The sequence below is a fragment of the Falco naumanni genome, chromosome Z (assembly GCF_017639655.2).
Source record: "Falco naumanni isolate bFalNau1 chromosome Z, bFalNau1.pat, whole genome shotgun sequence".
Taxonomy (NCBI): Eukaryota; Metazoa; Chordata; class Aves; order Falconiformes; family Falconidae; genus Falco; species Falco naumanni.
In genome coordinates, this window is record NC_054080.1 from 43,863,264 (window position 1) to 43,882,999 (window position 19,736).

The window sequence follows — 19,736 nt, forward strand, 5'->3', positions numbered from 1 at the left end:
AAAGTATATTCATAAGCTTCCAATTAGATTTCGTTGGTAATGCCTGGAAATATTTTATATTATGAGCTATGAGAACCTGTTTTGTTCAGTCAGAAGTGTTCTGTGGCAGAGTTCTAGTTGTTGCACTATTCAAGGGCACAAAAGCATGTATGCTGCTATACTTTATATCCTGGTATTTCAGAGCTGAATTACTGTTCTGCGTGGGTTTGGTTTTTAAAATCTTTTTATTTAGTCTTTTCAGCACTTTATTCACACTGCTTCATACATTGCCTACTCTGATACATGCTCACTGCTCCCTACTTCATTTGTTGTGTTCTGTGATTTTTTTTTTGTGGTCCTGTTATTGGACGGCATCAGTCATTTCCTCCAAAGTGATTTCTTTGCTTATTGTTATTTTAAGAAGTGAGGCAAGCCTAAAATCCATAAACTGATCTGTTATCTTTCCATTGACAGTTCAGAGTGATCTCTTGTTTTAGTGTTGATTGGTTACAGCTAGCTAGATGCTGTCGGCTACCTGCAACATCTTTGTGTATCTCTTGTATTTTCTGTACAAAGTGCATGGGTTGTATGATCATGCAGACTAATGAAGTACTCCTGGTTTATTTTCAAAATCTGCTTTTTCCTGGAGTATTTGTTTTATGAGATGTGGAATTTTAGTCTGAGTCTTGTTGCAAGTGGTACAGAGACTTTTTCAAATTGAACTATTGAATCCCCAGCCATATGTGTTTGCTGATGGCTGCACATTTTACTAATGGTTATGCTGGGACTGTGTGGGGTTTTTTTACCCAGCCCTGCTTCCAATAGAAAATCTAATTCCTTTCTTCTAAAGGAATGACATTTCTGATAGCACCCAGTTTTCTAAACCTGTGTATTCTGAGTTCTGTTAATGACTAGCTTGTTAGAAAAATTAGTAGCCTCTTAAGAACTCACTATACTTGTCTATCTGCTTTATCAGGGGGCTGTTGTCTAGAAAGCTTGTCACTTGCTTGCCTTGTTTTGTAACTTATTTAAATGTAAGTCTTTATTACCATCTTTTTATGTTTCTGAATGTGAATCTTTCAGTTTTGTTCTTTGCAGAGTGTTAACTTTGTTAGCCCTGATACAGATGTACTTGGGAAATTGGGTAGCAACGTAGGAAGTCAGAGTGTCTTCAGCAATTTTTTAATTTTCTAAATGAGCTAGTTTTTGCATTTGGTAGCAGGTTGTGGGGGTGGTTTTTTGCTTGTTTGTTTGTTTTTTGTTTTGTCTTTTTAATGATTTCCTATGAGGCTTTTCAGTTTTTTCATATTGCTTTGATATTTTGGTGTACACACTTGTGATCTTGTATTAGTTGTTTTCTCTCTTCAGCAGTGTGTAGTTCAGTAATCAATGTTATGGACAAGGTCTTGGTATCTGTATGTGTGTATGAATGTGCATAAATTAAGTTTTAATATTTTTGGTTTCACAGTTGATTCCCATCAGCAGATTCTTTTCTTATCAGATAATCTGGGTTTGGGTTGTGAGTTTTGTTTTGGTTTGTTTTTTTTTTTTATGTTTTTGGGAGGGGGTCCTTCCAGGCTGCTTTGAGCAGTTACCTAATCAAGAATTATCTTTGTCTTAGTTTGGGGGTGTGAAATCAGTACTAGTTTTGTATATGGGCATGTGCTATGTGAGTCTTGTATTCTGTTGTTTGGATACATTTAACTCACCTGGACTGTTAAGTTCTTGGTGTGTTGCTGTAATCATGTTTTTTGCTCTGCATAGGCTTTCTAACAAAGTACTTATTTAGCTTTTAGTTTTCTATAGCTGCTAAATGAATGTTCTTAGGGATTTCTCCTTGATGTGAACCACACCTAATGCTTGGATTGTGCACTGAACACATTTTCAAGCTCAGTGGTAAGATTTATGTCCACAGTATTTCTTCCCTAGTGTGTAGAGTTGTGAATTAATGGTAGCATTGAGGACAAATGTATTTCTCAGTATTTTTTCCAAATGTATTTTTAATTGAAGTCTGAGGTATTGCATACAGACACCAGAAAGAGCTGAAAATACATGTTTCTCATTTTAGTAGGAAAGGGAAATTTAATGTCATAAATGTTAAGTCTTTCAACTTCTAATTATAAGCCGACTTTTCTTGGTGTATTTGGAAAGGAATAGTATATTGTTCTGCAATTGTTCAAGGAAAAAAATAAAGATTTCAGTTATCCTGATCTTCACACTTGTTCAGTGAATGTACAATGAGGCATATTTTAAAGGAAGGCTAATTTTATTATATTCTAGAATAAGTGGTTGTTGTTTTCCCCCTGCCTTGTATCTCTGGATAGAATTATTTGGTGATGAGTATGAAGTTGCATATTTTATTATTTATCCTTCTTTCTTGGCATTTTGTCCTATATAATGAAACCATACTTGGGTATTTGTTGTTTGTTGTGATAACTACAACTAAAAGTAAGCTGGAGTACAAAGAAGAGCTGGAAGTAAAATTGCATGGTCAATAGAAGGAACTGTCAGCTTTTGTGTTTTGCAGTTGCAGTAGTTAAGGAATTGTTTCAGTTGGAGGGATGAAGTGGAGGCAGGAACTGCATGCATTATATCAATCTGAATACTTTGAGTAGCTGGCAGGTAGGTAGTTTAGTTGATTTGCCATGTTCTTGAGCAATGAATTAATTATTCCGAACATTCATCAGCATATCAAATGATACTTACTTATTGTATACTTATTTGAGACTTATTTGGAAGTTGGAGGGCCATAATTACCAAGTTTAAGCTGAGAAACTGAGTTGTATTAGTATTGCATACTATGCTATAATCTATAGGAACTGCAGGTTCTCAGTGCTGCTTTGATTCATTAAGAGAAGTCTTTGGATGCAGTAGATCAGAAGAGTTTTTCTAAGTAAAAGGCATGCAATTTTTTCTTGTAACTGTGCTTTTCATAATATACAATTAACTGCAAGTGTATATTCACATATTAATTGATGTGTACTTAGCTTGTTTTCTATTATTACAGTTGGATTCCCTAAGAACTTTTTCTTTGTTTGCTGTGGTGGTTAGCCCAAAATGAGGAAGGGCTGTCTTAATGATAACAGTCATTTGATCAAAGATGGATAGTCGTAGAACCCAGTCATTACACAGAGGCAGAATGCTGTGAGTGAGACAGAAGTGCATCATTGTCATGAAGCTGAACAGCAGTTTCTGGCATACACTGTCAGTTCCAAAAAAACTTTGTAAAAGGGCAAAACCACACATTACATTTTTGCAGTGTTATGGAATTCAGATGTCAGTAGCATTTTGTTGAGGAAAAACATAGGTGGGCAAGGGTTGCCTGTCAAGAAATGCCTTGAGCTTTAGAGAACTTAAGAATTTATAAAATTTTACTAAAAACTGATTCTTAAGGTTGAGCAACCAAAGTGCTGGTCAGTTTTGAGAATCCAAGCCTTGAATATATCTAGTGCGTTGAAGATTGAGTCATTTCTTAATCATATGTAAGTAGACTTACCCCTTTTTTAGGTATAGCACTGGAAGTACAGTTCTCCCCAGAAACAGAAACAGCAGAGTAGGCCCTGTATCATGGTGATGTGATGGAGTGGTAGCCAACGACAACAACTGCAAATAGTAGTTTACCCTGTTGTCTCCAGTACTGTGTTCTTCTGGAGACAGCTTTCCTAGTCCAGGGAGTATCAGTCTGGCAAATGATTTTTTCAAAAAGTTTTTTTCAAAATGCATAATGAGAAGTTATACCATAAAACCTGTTAGAAACAAGTTACTAGACCACCTAAGTATGCTGACAGTGATGATGTTAGCATTACATGCCACACACCTTCAAACAAACAGGAACATTTACTTTTTTTGTGTGCTTGTCTTGGCAGGGACAGAGGGATTTGGCAATGTGTAGCCATTTCTTTACACAGTGGATTGCTGATAACTTGCACTGTAGAAAAAGCTGTCTTGGCTTGTAAGAGACTGTCGGCTGGTTTGTTTGTTAGGCCCTCAAACTCAGTCATCCTGAGTCCTGACCAACCAGTCTTGGAAGCAAATGTCTGCTCATGATGGTAAAAAAGAGACTGCTCTTATTAGCTGTATAACTGTGTTTCAAACACGGGCAGACTGGTAAAATTCTACAGCATTAAAAGTACACTGAGTAAGTCTGGCATTTCAGAGCAGAAGAGTCATCGTAGTTCCACAGTATGCATGAAGCACTTGAAAAATGTTCCTATTGTCTTCATCCCACCCCATCTCAGCAAGAACCGAGAAGCTGTGTGTATGTGCAGAAGCATTTCAGAACACCCAGTTATTTAGATATTTTGAACTGAACAGAACTCTTACACTATAATCTTTTGTTTTTTAAAAAAAAGTCTTGTACAAATGGATTATTAATCTTAAACATGCTAGGAAAAAAATTAATACTTGCTTAATTGTTTTTCTTCTGACTATGATAAAAGCAAGGGCAGGCTGTCACTTCAGAGTTGTGCAGTTCTGTGTGCTAAAAAATACTCTGCAATTGACTTTGATCTGGAACCCATGATGGGACACAGCTTCAGCTTCTTAAGCGCTGTGACTCTTTAGTTGGATTCCATACCTGAACCTGAACCTTGAGCAGTCTTGTTGACACTCCTGCTTCCTCTCCCATCCTGTGGCTCATCTGTTTAGTGAATAGCTACTTTGGGACAGTAGTGTCTCTACTCCTCTTCACAGAAATTAAATAGATTTCTATTTAAGCCTTTATCATTACTGTAATTGTTCATACAAAAAAAGAGAAAGGATCATATGGGAAGGTATACATTTGATGTACTGTGCATCTTGTATGCTTGTAAGGGAGTGAACTCTGTGCTTTTTAACTTTCTTACCTTGCATTTCCCTTTTCTAACACTTCTGTGGCAAGAAAGATTTGTCATCTTTTGCACTCGCTTATCCTCCATTTTTGTGTGTTCGTTGAACAGACTTTCACTCACACGTCCAAGCATGAAACATGATTGAGGCACAGGAATCACATGTATATGCACTATTAATTTCTTCTTTGTTTAATTGCAGTTACTGTTAACGAGTTATGATCCTTCCCTTCTGAGAAAACTGTGATACTGCATGGGGTGACTGTTTACTGTTACCTTCTGTATGAAAGAACTTTAGCGTTCTTTCACCTCTCCACTTCTCACTTTTTTTAAAAGGAGTGTCTTCTGGTCTGCTCCTGGGTGTATTCAGTTGTTTTGTGATGTCTGTTATGGATCCAGGCAGCTTGCTTGTTCCTTCCTTTCAAACTGTCCAATACTTGGAAACATGCAATAAAATACTTCAAAAATACTAGCTCAGAGCCTGGAATGGAAGTTTAAATTGAATTATGTGTTGTTGGGTCCTTGGAAGAGGGATGCAATACTAAATACTTAAGCTAAAGCAACTGAAGATTTCTGAGGAAGAAAGTTCATTTGGAAGAGAAAGGGCAGTTCTGAACACAAGAATATGTTAGAAAAATAAAGCTATCACTAGGGAGACAGTAGCTTATTAGTAAAAAAACCCCACAGTACTCGTCTCGCTTGGCCTCTTGAAGATTACTGTTAATGTAACAGCAGCATCAAAAATGTGAGCTATGGATGTGCTTAAAACAGAAGAAGCAAAAAAGGAGCTCAGCAGTGTAATAAAAATCAATGTTTTGCAGTAGTATTTTTGTTATTATTTAAACAAAAAAAGAACCCCCCTGCACCTGAAACCTTTATTAGCTGCTGTTTGTGCTCTGGTCCTTGAGTAGACCTGACTTTACACATTGCAGTGAACATGAGGAAATAATTCTGTGTACTTTCCCCAAGGACAAGCATTTTTATTCAGTGCTGGGATTCACTTCCTCAGCCCTCAGTTTCCATGTACTTGAAATCACGAACTGAATACAAATAAAAAGTGTTACAGAAGTGGCACAGCTACCTGGGAAACAGCCTTTCAGCTTTTCCAAAATACTTATTCAAGAAAATGTAATCATGAGAAGATAGTCAGCTTTCTGATGAAAGGTGTGTGCAACCAGTCTGAATGTTTCTATTTTCTGTTTAAAGCACTACCTAACCAGATGGAAAGAGGCCTGTGAGCCCATCAGGTGTTGCGGTGTGTAAAGATAAGGTGCAGAAATGGAGCAAAAGTTGAACTTTGGCTAGTGCAACTGCAAGGCAACAGGTGCAAGCCTCGTGAAAGAAGGCTGAAAGAGTAGTGTCTGGTGAGGGATTGCTGCTACAGGACTTGTGGTGCGCAGACTTGGAACTACTGGCTAAAAACCAGGGGCTGAAAGATCTTTTGATTATCCAGGTGACTGAAGGATAGCAGCCATGACCTTAGTCCATAGAGTTAAGGGTACCATTGAACATGCTTCCCCACTGCACAAATGCTTTAGGTGAGGCAAACCGAAAATATGTATTGTGAATCCTTGCTTCCCTGTGAGGTTTCGTCCGCTTGCATTGCTTAACACTGTAGCTCTGACTTGCATAAGAAAGATTACCAAAGGAATCAAATAAAAAAATACTTTGTTTTTCTGCCATTATTGTGCTGTAACTGGCTGATACATTTTTGTCTTCTCTCTTCTTTCCCTTCCCCAAAAGAGCCTACTCCTTTCATGTTACTGCAGATGGTCAGATGCAGCCGGTTCCTTTCCCTCCTGATGCCCTCATTGGTCCAGGAATCCCTCGCCATGCCCGTCAGATCAACACTCTGAACCACGGGGAAGTTGTGTGTGCAGTTACCATCAGCAACCCCACGAGACATGTATACACGGGTGGGAAGGGGTGCGTGAAAGTCTGGGACATCAGCCAGCCTGGCAACAAAAGCCCTGTGTCTCAGCTGGACTGCCTGGTAGGTGAATAGGAACTTGTGCACAAGGGTAGCTTCTCTTTGGAGACTCAATAGGGAAATAGCTGTCCTTGTCTGGCTTTCATTCATATTACAAGGAAAGAGCAGGCGGTTCTGTTTCCTGCTTTATGTGTTTAGCTGACTGGTTTTTCGTTTTTGTTTTTTTTTTTTAAACACCTAACAGATGGAGATACAGAGAAGAGTCCTGGTTTGTTTAGGGATAAATAAGATCAATAAGGGTCAGATAACAGATTAGGTAAGATTTCTGTGTAGAGAGTGTACATGATTTTTTTTTTCTCCCTTTTTTTTTTAACCTTCTAATCATGCTGATGATTTTTGTGCCTGAGGTTAAAAGGAATGTAGCCTGCCTTATGCAAGGCTGCACAGAACCTTCCTAGGTGTTTCACTTACACCAGGAGTGAAAACGTTTGTTTTTTTGTAGAAGAGTAGCAACCACGTAATAAAATAATGTGGCAAGGTACCAATATCACTTTTACACCTTGCTGTGCTTTGTTGGTTATTCACAAGTTACACATTTTGGTTGGTTGTTTTTACATCTGTGGGATACAAAAGAGACTGAGTGTGATAGTATAGTTAGCTGGAAAGCTAACTCAAAAAAATTAATGGCATAATAAAAGATGCTTCTCATATTAGGAGTGGCATCGACATTTGTGAAATGTTAACTGAGAAGACTTAATGTTGTAAAGCGCAGTAATACATATTCTGAATGAAAATAATTGTATCTTCCATGTTGACTCAATTAAAAGTGGTGGGTTTTTTGTTTTGGTTTCATTTTTTTAGCCTTTACACTTTATTTACTGCTACTCTTATGTTAGTTGTCTGATAGTAAAAGTATGGTTGCATATGCATTCTATTCTATTCTGTGGCAGGTATGTGTTTGGATGCATAGTCCTAGCTCCTTTCATTTTAGTTGTGGAGCAGCAATGGCTAACTAAGCCAACAATTCCACAGCACGACTTACTGTTCCTGTGCTGTGAATAATAAAAAAATACTACTAGTAGTAATGCTGTTGATTACTTCTGGCAGTGGTTTTTTGTATGTTTTGAGTTACAGATCTTAACCCTCCATTTCCTAAAGTACTCTTACCATGTTAATATGGCAGCTGTTGCAGAGAAGTGGACATCCAATACACTTAAGGAGTCTAGCCTGTAATAAGTGAAGGCTGAAATGTTTTCCACCTCTAAATACCCTTTAAGTACCTTTCAGTCAGCAACAGTATCACAAATGTGAAACTAATAATACAAGTGCAATAAGAATAATCTTGAACAAAGAAGGACCAACATAAATCCAGGACTGGTGTGGGAATACTTAATATTTTAACTTTGGAATAGCGAATGCAAAATAGTATTTGAAAGAGAACTCTAAAACCTGAAGGGCATGAGACTTGAACTGCATTTTCATAGGGTGTTGCCTAAATGCCAAATGAAAGGTCATTTGCTTTAATATTTCTATTGTTGGTGACCTTAGCTGATGGAGTGCCCTTGCAGAAATGCAACCTTACTTTGGCTCTGTTTTTGTGTAATGAGATGGAAGATTTGCCATTTGTCAGGTTTAAAACAGTAGACCGTGGCAACAGGAGTCTGCAGTTTAATTTCTGCAGCTGCAATTTCTGGTTAGTGATGAGAGCTAGGTGTTTGAAACCTTTTGGGATCTGCTGGTTCCTCTTCAGTACTTTGGTAATGGGAAGAGAAGCATACTTTTTAAAACTTGGATGCAGTCAGAATCATATTGGTCATTATTGGCAGGCATATATTAACATAACCGGGGTGATTTGTGTTGTACAGAACAGAGATAACTACATCCGCTCCTGTAAATTGCTGCCTGATGGATGCACCCTGATTGTTGGCGGGGAAGCCAGCACGTTATCCATTTGGGACCTGGCAGCACCAACTCCTCGCATCAAAGCAGAGCTGACATCCTCAGCCCCTGCCTGCTACGCCCTGGCTATCAGCCCTGATTCCAAGGTGTGCTTTTCCTGCTGCAGTGATGGGAACATAGCAGTGTGGGATCTGCACAATCAGACATTGGTCAGGTGAGTCATTACTTGTTTACAGAAAACTTTAATAGAAGTTACTCTTTGGACAGCTACATAAATATTTATCTCCCTGAATTGGTTCACGACAGCAAAGTAAATAGCATTTCTTGTCCAAAGAACGCAGTTTGCACCCAAGTTGGGCAGAAACTAGTTTTGGTAGCTTCAACCTAGTCTTAGAAGATGCACTTTCAGGGACTAAAGAATTGGTCCATAACTTAGTGCAGTCATTGTAAAAGTTCCTGTAGGTTTTGGTTAGTTGGGATTTTTCTGCAAGTTTCTACAAGCAGTGTTTCTGCCGGTTTGTGACTGATGTAGACTGAACATGCCTTTTAGGGAACTCTTTGAGGTTCATTCTTTTCCTTTGACTTAAGCCTTGTTAAGTAACAAAGAGAATTTTCAGTTCTTACTTAGTCATAATAAGTAATAAAATTAATCTTACAGAAGTGGTTGAAAGGATGGATCCCTTCAGTTTTGTAGGAAAGCATAAAGGACTGTTCGGTCATTCATGGGAGAAAGGTATTTGAGTTTTTTTGGGGAATTTGATCTCTAAAACTTTTAGAATGGGTTTACAAGGAGTATAGTAAATAGATTGCCATGTAAATTACTTTGGAAATATTTTGTTAGGCCTTTGATTAATTAATATATTAGTAGAAAATTAAAGTGTCTGGCAAGTCAATATTTGGCATTAATGCTATGACAGAGAAAGATAAGGTCATGTGTGAAATGGCTCTTAGCAACTAGCTGCTGGGTTTACTAGAAGATAAATTTTGGGTTATGTTTACCAAAGTAGTGGTGGCTTACAATATTATAAGAAGAGAGAGCCTGAATTGGGAAAGACTGATATTTTAAAAGCTCTGAACACAAACACTGTAGAATCTGCTTAGTCTGCTGTGTTTCAGTTAAATTCCCTGTATATCAATAATTGGCCTAGTGCGCAGAGAGCCATATTAATGTGCATGCAAATTTTACTTTCTGTAGAACTTTTAGGTCAACAGAGAAGATTTTAATTATACAAAATCTTCAGTTTGTCCTATGCATGCTTAGTCTCTGTAGAGGTGCACTCTCTCCATTTATGACTGTCATGCCTTTTGAATGTTTGCTGTAGGTGTTCCCACCACTTGCTGGCAGATCTTGCTAATTAATAATACATGGCATTTTGAGACCAGAGCTACAAAATAAAATATGCCCCATGTCCTTTCTGTGGCAGCTCTTAGTAATTCATACCCTTCATTCCCAAGCTAGTTGCCTTTTTGCCCCTACCCTCCACCTTTCACATTACGGCATAGGACTTGCCTAAAGCTAATTGCTGATGAAAAATGCAGGAGCTTCAGAAGGCTTTTGCCAAAGGATTAAGATGACCTTCTATTGCTGAAAGCTGAGAACTGCTAATGATAAAGTTTCTAAACAAACTGCACCATTTAGATTTTGTGATCTCCTACGGAGAATGCAACTTTGCTGACTCAGCTATGCTTGTGTTTAACTATCCGGATCTCTGTCTGGATCCCTTCCTATTAATATCTCTCCTTATTGTTTATCACCTTGACTTGCAGCCAAAGAAAAATACAGAAGCTGTTTTCTGAAAGTGGAGGAGTTTTGTTCCCTCAGCATCTGTTTTAATCTGTGTTCTCCTTAGTGCTTTTCACTATAGTTACTGTACTTTAATGTTTTCAAAAGTTTGTGAAAACTTATTTGTTTGTTTTTTTTTTTTTTCTTTTCAAAACCTGATAGGAAATATTTGACTTTGTTCAGCTAGCCATGATGCAATCGTTTCTCTAGCATCTGGAAAATGTTTTTGTAATACTGTTGTATTTCTTGCTCAGTAAGAGGGAGGGGCTGATTTTTGCCCATCAGCAGACACAGAAGAGAGGACACACATGTGCAGAGTCCAAAACTAACACCACAACAGTGTTTACCTTGAGCTCTGGCAGGAAATCATTATTCAATCTCGTTTGTTTTATCAGGCAATTCCAGGGCCACACAGATGGAGCCAGCTGTATTGACATTTCTAATGATGGTACCAAGCTCTGGACAGGAGGTTTGGATAACACTGTCAGATCCTGGGACTTGAGAGAGGGAAGACAGCTACAACAGCATGACTTCACATCACAGGTAACTGGATTTTCCTACAGCTTGTGGGGTGGGGTGGGGGGGGACATGTAGGATGAAAGCTGAGATAGAGCCTAGAGCAACTGGCAAATTGTTCCCTCTCTTCCTTTTGGCTGCTCACAACACAGTATTTTGGAGCTTTCGTATCTTTAGCTTCCAGAACAAAATGATAACTTGACACTACTCTCATCCTATTTTTCTAGCTTAATAGGGAACAGGGGTTATTGGGTCACTTGAATTTTGAACAGTAGTCTTGCTCTTGAACTGTGTGAATTTTACTTGACTCTTCTCTCTCTCCCACTCCCAATTAATTAACCACTGTAGGAAAAAAAAAAGAAGGAAAAAAAAAAAAGTAAATGTGGTTTAATTTTCAGATATTTTCCCTTGGTTATTGTCCTACTGGTGAATGGCTAGCTGTGGGAATGGAAAGCAGCAATGTAGAAGTGCTACATGTAAATAAACCAGACAAATATCAACTGCACCTTCATGAGAGTTGTGTATTGTCACTCAAGTTTGCTTACTGTGGTAAGTTGCCCTGAACACAGAACTGGAGGTCAGGGCTCTAGTTCATGCTTTGCTGATTAGTTATTACATATTCATAGATCATTTGATAATCAAAACTTATTTTCTCAGTTTCCGAAGTTAGAAATAAATATCTTTGCTTTATGAATTCAAACATACTTATCGACAGACAACCATCCGTTCATCTAAAGACTGCTGTGAGGATTGATTTGTGTGTAAAAAAAGCTGTTTTTACTTACACAGTCTAGGGATTTCCTAGTATGTAACATACTGCAAAAGCATGTGTGTCCATGTTGATTGTAAGCAAAAGTACTATATTGATTAGTGGTGAGAGCTTTTGTAATGGTAACTTGTTAACAGATTTCATAGATGTGAGTCGAAAACCCAAAATCTGTCAGAAGTCTGTTTCATATGTTTTCATAGTCCTGTTTTATATTATAGGTAAATGGTTTGTGAGTACTGGGAAAGATAATCTTCTTAATGCATGGAGAACTCCTTATGGAGCCAGTATCTTCCAGGTGAGGATGATGATGCTTTTAAAGAAAAAACTAGAACACCCAGAGTCCCAAGAGTGGACTTGGATATCTTCACCTATGTGATCTACCCAAAACGGGATTCTGAGATGAGGGTAACAAACTTTTTTTAATGAAGTAATATATTTCTATTTTTCTTCTAGTCCAAAGAATCTTCATCAGTGCTTAGCTGTGACATCTCTGTGGATGATAAGTACATAGTCACTGGCTCTGGAGACAAAAAGGCTACAGTCTATGAAGTTATCTACTGAAAAATATGATGGGGATATAACTTTTAGAAGTTGAACTGGGCCAAAATTGTTCTTATTTGTAGAAGTAGAAAGGTTTTGCCTTTTAAAAAGGAACAAAAATACTGAGGTTCCAGACCTTGCCATGAAACTACTCCGATTTTTCAAAATAGAAGGCAACATCCAGCAACTAAATAGTGGCTACGTGGACCAAACGGAACACAGAGGCAAGATGGACAGATGTAGCCTAGGTTTTTGACATAGTTTTTAAAAGCCGAGTCTACTGAAGAATGTTGGAGCCTTTTATTTTTTTCTTTCTTTGTGACCTCACGCAAATTGTTCTCATTGCCTGAATATGGGGGATAAATACCTTTCTGTTCCTTGCAGTTCAAGTTGCATTCTGTCCTGTGTAGAGCAGTGGTGTCTCAGATGAACCTGTTTTCCTGGTTTTGCATCTTGTGATATGTTTTTGTATTTTTGTTGAAGGTCAAACATTTGTATAAATTGTAAATATATTTAGTTTATTACAGTAAAGGCTTTAGTACCAACAACCAGTCCCGTCCCCCTCTGCCCCCTCCCTGCCCAACCTGCTTATTTAAAATTAAAAACCTTTTGGGGATATAAGTACCTTTTTAGAAGCAAAAGAAAACACTATGTATAGTTTGAAAATGGTGTCTTATTCTTTATAACTCTTCCTAGATTCCTTTATCATACTTCAAAGTAGTCGTTTTGACATATTAGGGTATCAAGTCCAGTAGATACTGTCTTGTGCTACAGAAAACTTAAAAGGCAATTTTGTACTAATTATAGTGTAAATATAAAAATTGAACATTTCATAAACTTGTGCAGTTTATTTTAAGTTTATTCTGATGTCCCATGTATATGTTCTTTGGCAGATACAGTAATATGTGCCTGATCATAACTCACTTGGTCATTTCTCTAGAAGAAGAGATGACTTCCCTCTCCTTTCTCTCCCAGCTGAACAGAATTCATGAGAGACTACATTTCAACTAGAGTACATCAGAGTCTTTATTCATTAACTGAGGATGTCTGTGATTAAACAAAGCTAGATAAGTTGCATCCTTCGTATTTTACAAAGAAGTGGTAGTTAATGAACATTTCCTTTTTAATGTCTTGTCTATACTTAGATACTCAGGTAAATTTAATTAAATTACCAAAAGTGTGACTTTTACAGGGGATCACTTAAACAATGTTAAATACTTGCAGGGCTGCAAGTGAAATGAATTAATCTAAGTTAAACTCACTTCTTAATTTCTTGTGAGAGTAATGACAAAGGAGTATTTTGATTTTTAACTAATCCACTGTACAAGTTAATTAGACTTAATTTTCCTGAGTGTCCCGTGTTACATAGGTCTATAGGCTCTATGTATTCATACTGAGCAATTTTTGAGTCCTTTCCACTGTTGCATCAGTGTGTGGCCTTTGAAGAGCCATGCTAAGCAGCCAGTTACCAAAGCTATGCATCTTCAAATCAAGTTTTCTTGATGTACTCAAAAGAAATGGATAAGGAGAGAATGTGTACGTTTTATTCTATGTTTTTTTTTAGATTAACAAGTTCTATCACTGTGTGCTAGACAAACCTACCTATTGCACCAGTGAGGGCCATACATTTCCTTCGTTCTGTAACTTAATTAGTGTTTCTGTTGCTAATGGAGAGTACAGATGAAAAGCCCGATCTCTTTAAACAAATAATTCAGATTACACAAACTGGCAGACAGGTTAAGACATATCCGTGAAGTGGTGCTTTTTCATTTTGCTAGCATTTCACAATGAACTATATCCCTGCTCTTTCAAAGAGACATAACTAGGGAGAAACAAGTTTGACTGATGGATGCATTGACCGAGTAGGGAATTTCTCATCTGGGGGCAAATTTTCTCTCAATTTTCAGTCTGAAGAGATATCAGTTTTCTTTTCAATTTACATGACCATTCTACTGAAACTATTTTATAGGACCTAGAATTGTAATAGCCTTAATACATTAACTTTGCATTTGGAATGTAAAATGTTAACCGTTCAGGATAATCTGCTCTTCTAGACATTTAAAATTAGTGTTCTATCCACATGTATCTATATCTTTGTCTATTGCTGTGTTGTGAATATCCATCTGTATGGAAATGACAGACCAGCATAGGTAATGGTCATTTTCCTCTCACACATAGTGAGGCAAAAAGCAGAATCATCAGGCTTTTCAAAGAAGTAATTGTTTGCTACATTGAAATACTGTGGCATGCTATGCCATTTTATAAAGGAGAAGTTTTTAAAAAAGAGTATGTACTAGGTTACTTAATTTTCACGCTGACCCTGTTTTCATATTGAAGTTTTTCTGAATGTCTGACTCTGCCAGTGATGATCATTGACTTTGTTTAGTAGCACTGGCAAATTTGCTGTAGTTAGGAACATTTGAATTTCTTCCAAACTACTATAACCCTGGCTTTTACTTTATTGGTATTATTTTGCAATTCCTAAAAATTATTAGAGGAACCAAGAAAGCAAGTATTCTAACACATTCATGTAATTGTTAAAAATATATATACATATATATAATGGATCTGCTATAAGTTATGGCATACTAACAACCATATTAGTAAGACCACATTCATGGCAGCCAGGAGGTTCAAAACTATAGTGTAAGGAAAATCATTAAATATTGTGCCTCGTTAGCTTCCAGAATGCACGGTGAGTCAGAGCAGTTATGGAATTGGACATTATTTATACATGTGAATGAATTTAATAATGTTTGTATCATGTGTTTCTTGGTTGTAATTAAGAAATTACTTTTTTTCCCAAAATAATATCTGCTTTAAGCCTGGGGTCTGAAAACTTGGGGATGCATCATACAGTAGTCCTCTCAGTTTCTTATGTCGTCTGCTTATTCCACCAGCAGGTGTGATTTTTAATGGAAAGATACATTTGGTGAAATCTTGGTATGTTTGTCTACACTATTGCACACAAGATTTAAAACTTGTAGAGCTTAAAACTTCTGTAAGTTCTTACAACCGTGTGTAAAAGTAGTGGGTGGAAATAATTGCATATTGAATGAAGAAACAGACCAACCCAGACCAGCAATATACAGACAAGGCACTGGGAAAAGCACATGGAAGAAAGAGGTACAGCAGTAATTATGGTGTAGGTAATTAATTTTTTCCCCCAATTTAATTACAATCCTAAATGATTCCTTTGATTAGCCCCTTTCTGGGACAGTCTTTGTTTGCTGGGTGGCCCTCAGTATTCAGTCTGAGTGCCACTGGCAGACACTAGTGCCAGCTACAAGCTGGGAGTCCTCACAAATTACATATTGGATGTTAGTGCAACAATAACTAACGAAGAGTTGGTTTGTGGTAATATCAATTCAACTGAACAAAATCCTTAGCCAGCTCTAATATGTATATTTTGTAATGTGCAGTAGGCATAACCTTTTATAAATCAGTTGTGCAGAAAATCATGATGATATTCCACACAATGCATTTGTCAGTGTGTCGGAGTACCTCTTTTTGATTATAGTTCCAAGCAAAGATAGTTCCCCACATCAATCCACAAGCTGCTGGTTCTTGAAAGAGAATTTTCATCTGCATTAATTCTTTTAGACTCATTTGGCATTCCAGAAGCTTTTGTTCCTTTAAAGGGAAGAGGGAGCACCAAATGAATATCAAGTTCATAAACTCTTAAAATAGAAGTAGTTTTTAATATAAAAATCAAAGTAGAATGTGTCATCTAGTCACATGCATACTTTTGTGTATAAATGATTGACCATAATTTTTCTGTCAGAACTTTGCATTGGTGACGCAGGCAGAATTTTCAAGTGTTTAAGTTACTGAAGTAACTTAAGCCTAGATTGACAAAGTGGTTTTTTTTCAGTGGTGTATTTTGGCTTTTTTTTTTTCCTGTGGAAAGACTGCTCCACTTATTAGCCTGTAGATCATGCAATCTAGTTAGAGTAGTCCTTCATATTTTCTATTATATTGGTGCAATTTTGAGTAAATGGGGAGGTTCCACCATTCTAGCGATTAAGAAAGGTGGTTTTTAATATTTTCAGGCTAAATAAGAGTACTGAATTCAAATTTCGCACTACTGCTAAAGTGTTTACTCCTTAAGCCACTTCACTGGAGAAGCTGGACTCACTCCAACTGTGCTGTTGAAGGATTTTATCTTTTTTTCCTCACCACAAGTACATAGAAAGAATGTGAGAATGTACATCTATACAAGACTTGAGTCATGGTGTCCTGCTGGAGAGGTGTTTTATTACTGAATGGGAAAGATGAAGCTCAGAGAAGGACCTGATGAACATGAACACCAGAATGAAAGAAAGAGTTCATGGCAGGGAATACATGGAGGGATGAGGGAGAATAGGAACACACACATACACACATTTTAGGGGTAGTCTAACATGTAATCTACAAAATCAATCTGAAATAAGATTCCAGTGTGCAATTTCACGGATTCTGTTTCTCCATAAAGTTGTTCAGATGTTTCTCCATAGTAATTCCAAGGACACCTGAGCTGTATGTTGGAGCTGGAAGTGGGCATTTCTTTCACATCCATAAGCAGTCATCTAATCCTAAGAGAAACAGTTAAATTACAGCCAGTGCTCAACATTTCCCATTACCTAATATTTTTGTAGGTCAAGATCAGCTTTCCAGCAATTGATAATCCCATTTTCAGCAATGTGCTCCCAAATGTCCAATTGCAGCTTAAGTGCTTAGTGCAATGTGGTAGATTTTGCTACATGTAAGAACTGGGTCCTTTTAAAATCTGCCCTGTGGGTCTAGCTTACTGATATTTCTGAGATGTTTACTCAGAATTTCTGTTCAACTGTATAGGAGAGCTCAAACACGCATTTAAAACTTTCTAAAACAGCAAAAGCTGGGCTTTGAACAACCATAAGCACATGGGTGTGGTTTTGTTTTTTTTAGTTTATTTATTTTTTTTTTCTTATTACATAACTTTTAAAAAAACCTATAAATTAAATACAAGAAAACACAAAGAAATAAAAAGAAAGAATGAATAATTGTTTTCAGAGGGCAGAATGTTCTTAAAGATGCTGTATCTCAAAACAAAAGAATTCCTTATACATTATATTAATTCCTGAGAGCGCTGCATTTGTGTTTCCCTGGAGCTAAAGTGCTGTTCTCAGAAAACTGAATGCCAAAAAAATGGTGGTGTGGGAACCAACGTTAGTTATGATTTTCAAATCTGAGCAGAGTTTTGGTTTTTCTCTCCTCATGTTACTTATTGCCAGGTCCCATAGTTCACTCCTAGAAGCTGAACAATCTGTGCCCTTTCTGGCTCATGCATTAGTACGAATTCTGTTGTTAACAAGTCTGTTGGTGATATATAAACTACAGGAAAATCTGACGGAATCTTTTAGTGGATAGCTGTGTAGATAACATCAGCCAGTGTATGTTGTAATAATTTCCCTTAGTAAAGCAAGCATCCTGTGATAAGATAGCATAATTGTTCCATACTCGTACTTCTGTTGTTTGTAGAATTGCTGGTTGGTGTACTTGGCTCTGCATAGAAAAATTCTGTGGTGGCTTCTGAGGTAAAACTTAATTTTTTGAGATTTCTTGTCTTCTAAAATTTCACATGTGATCTTGCCCACACTAAGGGTATCTTGATTCATAGAAGAGATGCTACAAGAAGTATTAGGTAGTTGCTGCTGTGTAGAGCTTGGCAAGGATTCTTTGCCATGTTCATAGTACAAAGGTATAGTATCTCTTGGACCTTGTTTCTATCTCTGTTTTCTGCCAAGAATGGGTTAGAAGAGAAGATAACACACAGTTTGGAGATTAAGTAATCAAACATACTGTTACCATTATCCCTTTTGTATACTCTGACATTAGCATAGAAAATGGAGATGGTGGCTTTTAACTGCAAATAATAAATACTGGATTTCCTTCAAGGACTGATTTTAATGATAGCTTAAATGAGTAAACAAGCAGAATGAAGGGGTCATAAATGGAAGTTAACCCATAGCGTTGGGAAACTTAGAAATCACTTGTTATTTTCCTGGTAGTGAGCCTAATTTGTTTAAAATAAAATCCATCTGTTCATTTTACAGTCTTTGTCCCACTTCCTTACTGCAATCCATAGTGGATTGCCCCATTACTTTAAAAATTGGCTGCAATTATGATAAACTAAGAACTCTTACTCTGTGGTTTGCTGTAGCAAGATCTTTTGAAGACCAACAAAGCTTACCCTTTTTTCTTAAAAAATAATCAGCAGTTGGACCTGAGTATTTTCTTAAATTAGGTTTCAAATAAATATACAATCTGATGGCTTCACAAATGCGAAATATTTTTGATTGTTGATGAATCAACCAAACACTGCTGTTAAGTATGTAAATGTCCTTAATGTCAGTTTGGTGTTTGCTTAGCATGCCATGCATGCAACAAAACTTTGGAGTGATTCAACTTTTGTGGCCACATTAAATTTACTTCCTAGAGTAAGTTTCCTTTTCATACAGGGACCAGTTTACTGCTGTGCTCCCCTGTGTCTCCTCCTGAATATGTATTAGTTCTCTAGAGATGTTTTAATGCGTTATACATACATAATGCTTCTACCTTTCTCTGTCTTTCTGATTGTTAATTGTGAGATGTGTATTTCTGACAGCAGTTGATTGAATATTTGCTAATCAATGATATAATTGAGTTTTTGAATGTGTACTTCAAGAAATTTGTAGACTTGTATAGAGAAATCATTAATTTTCATTTGTTAAATTCAAGGTTCTCAAGTCCTGATATTCTTTTGTGGTTTTATCAGTGAATCTGTTTAAGGAAGTACTTCTGTTTTTTGAATGGTTTTCATAGCTTTTTTATCTGTTTATGTAGACACTCTTCTTTGTTGAGTGCAAGTTATTGACCTGGTACTCTATTTATAAATTCTGCCTGGTTCTTCAGTATTTTATCTAGCTGTAACTTATTAAAAACCACAAATATGAAATGGGGATATTAATGACAAGTGGTTTAAATGTGAAACTTTCAAAATGCATGTTAGAATATTTCAACACTTTGTTCACTGTAATTTTACATTTTTTCATTACTTAAGTAATTAAAAAAAATCCTTAGGGTTGAATTATACTAAAATTTTATACATCTCAGTACTAATTTTGTCTCCCAGTGATCCCAGCAATAACTTAGATGGGATTGTTTTTACTCTACCTAATTTATTCTTATTGGGGGGGGGAGGGGAAAATATTAACCTTACAAATTGTGCTAATTATAATAATTACATGAATATTGTTGGTTGTTTCTAATCTCCATGCCTTCAGAAATTTGTTCTTCTATATTTGGAAGAAAAACATACAGATATACAGGGTTCTGTAATAGAATGTGTTTACAGTATTTATCCCCTGGATTTGCTGTAATAGTAAGGGGAAATACAGTGACAGATAAAACTTGCAATAGTTGCTAGTGTTATGTGCCTTTGAACAATTTCCTTTAAGTATTTTTTTTAATATATCTTAGGTGAGGGTTAGC

At 36.8% G+C, this 19,736-nt stretch overlaps 1 protein-coding gene across 5 annotated transcripts in view; it reads left to right on the top strand.

Moving 5' to 3' along the window:
- Nucleotides 1-19,736, top strand: part of TLE1 (TLE family member 1, transcriptional corepressor) — a 98,753-nt gene that overhangs the window by 61,928 nt on the left and 17,089 nt on the right. For 4 of the 5 annotated variants that reach the window (XM_040580839.1, XM_040580842.1, XM_040580841.1 and 1 more), the window contains 6 exons: nucleotides 6,549-6,798; nucleotides 8,601-8,848; nucleotides 10,813-10,960; nucleotides 11,332-11,482; nucleotides 11,921-11,997; nucleotides 12,156-18,316. In XM_040580839.1, the coding sequence (XP_040436773.1) occupies nucleotides 6,549-6,798; nucleotides 8,601-8,848; nucleotides 10,813-10,960; nucleotides 11,332-11,482; nucleotides 11,921-11,997; nucleotides 12,156-12,263 (982 nt within the window). In that variant the 3' untranslated portion in view covers nucleotides 12,264-18,316. Of the gene's footprint in view, nucleotides 1-6,548; nucleotides 6,799-8,600; nucleotides 8,849-10,812; nucleotides 10,961-11,331; nucleotides 11,483-11,920; nucleotides 11,998-12,155; nucleotides 18,317-19,736 lie in introns of those variants that run through there. The other variant, XR_005825746.1, reaches the window with a different exon arrangement.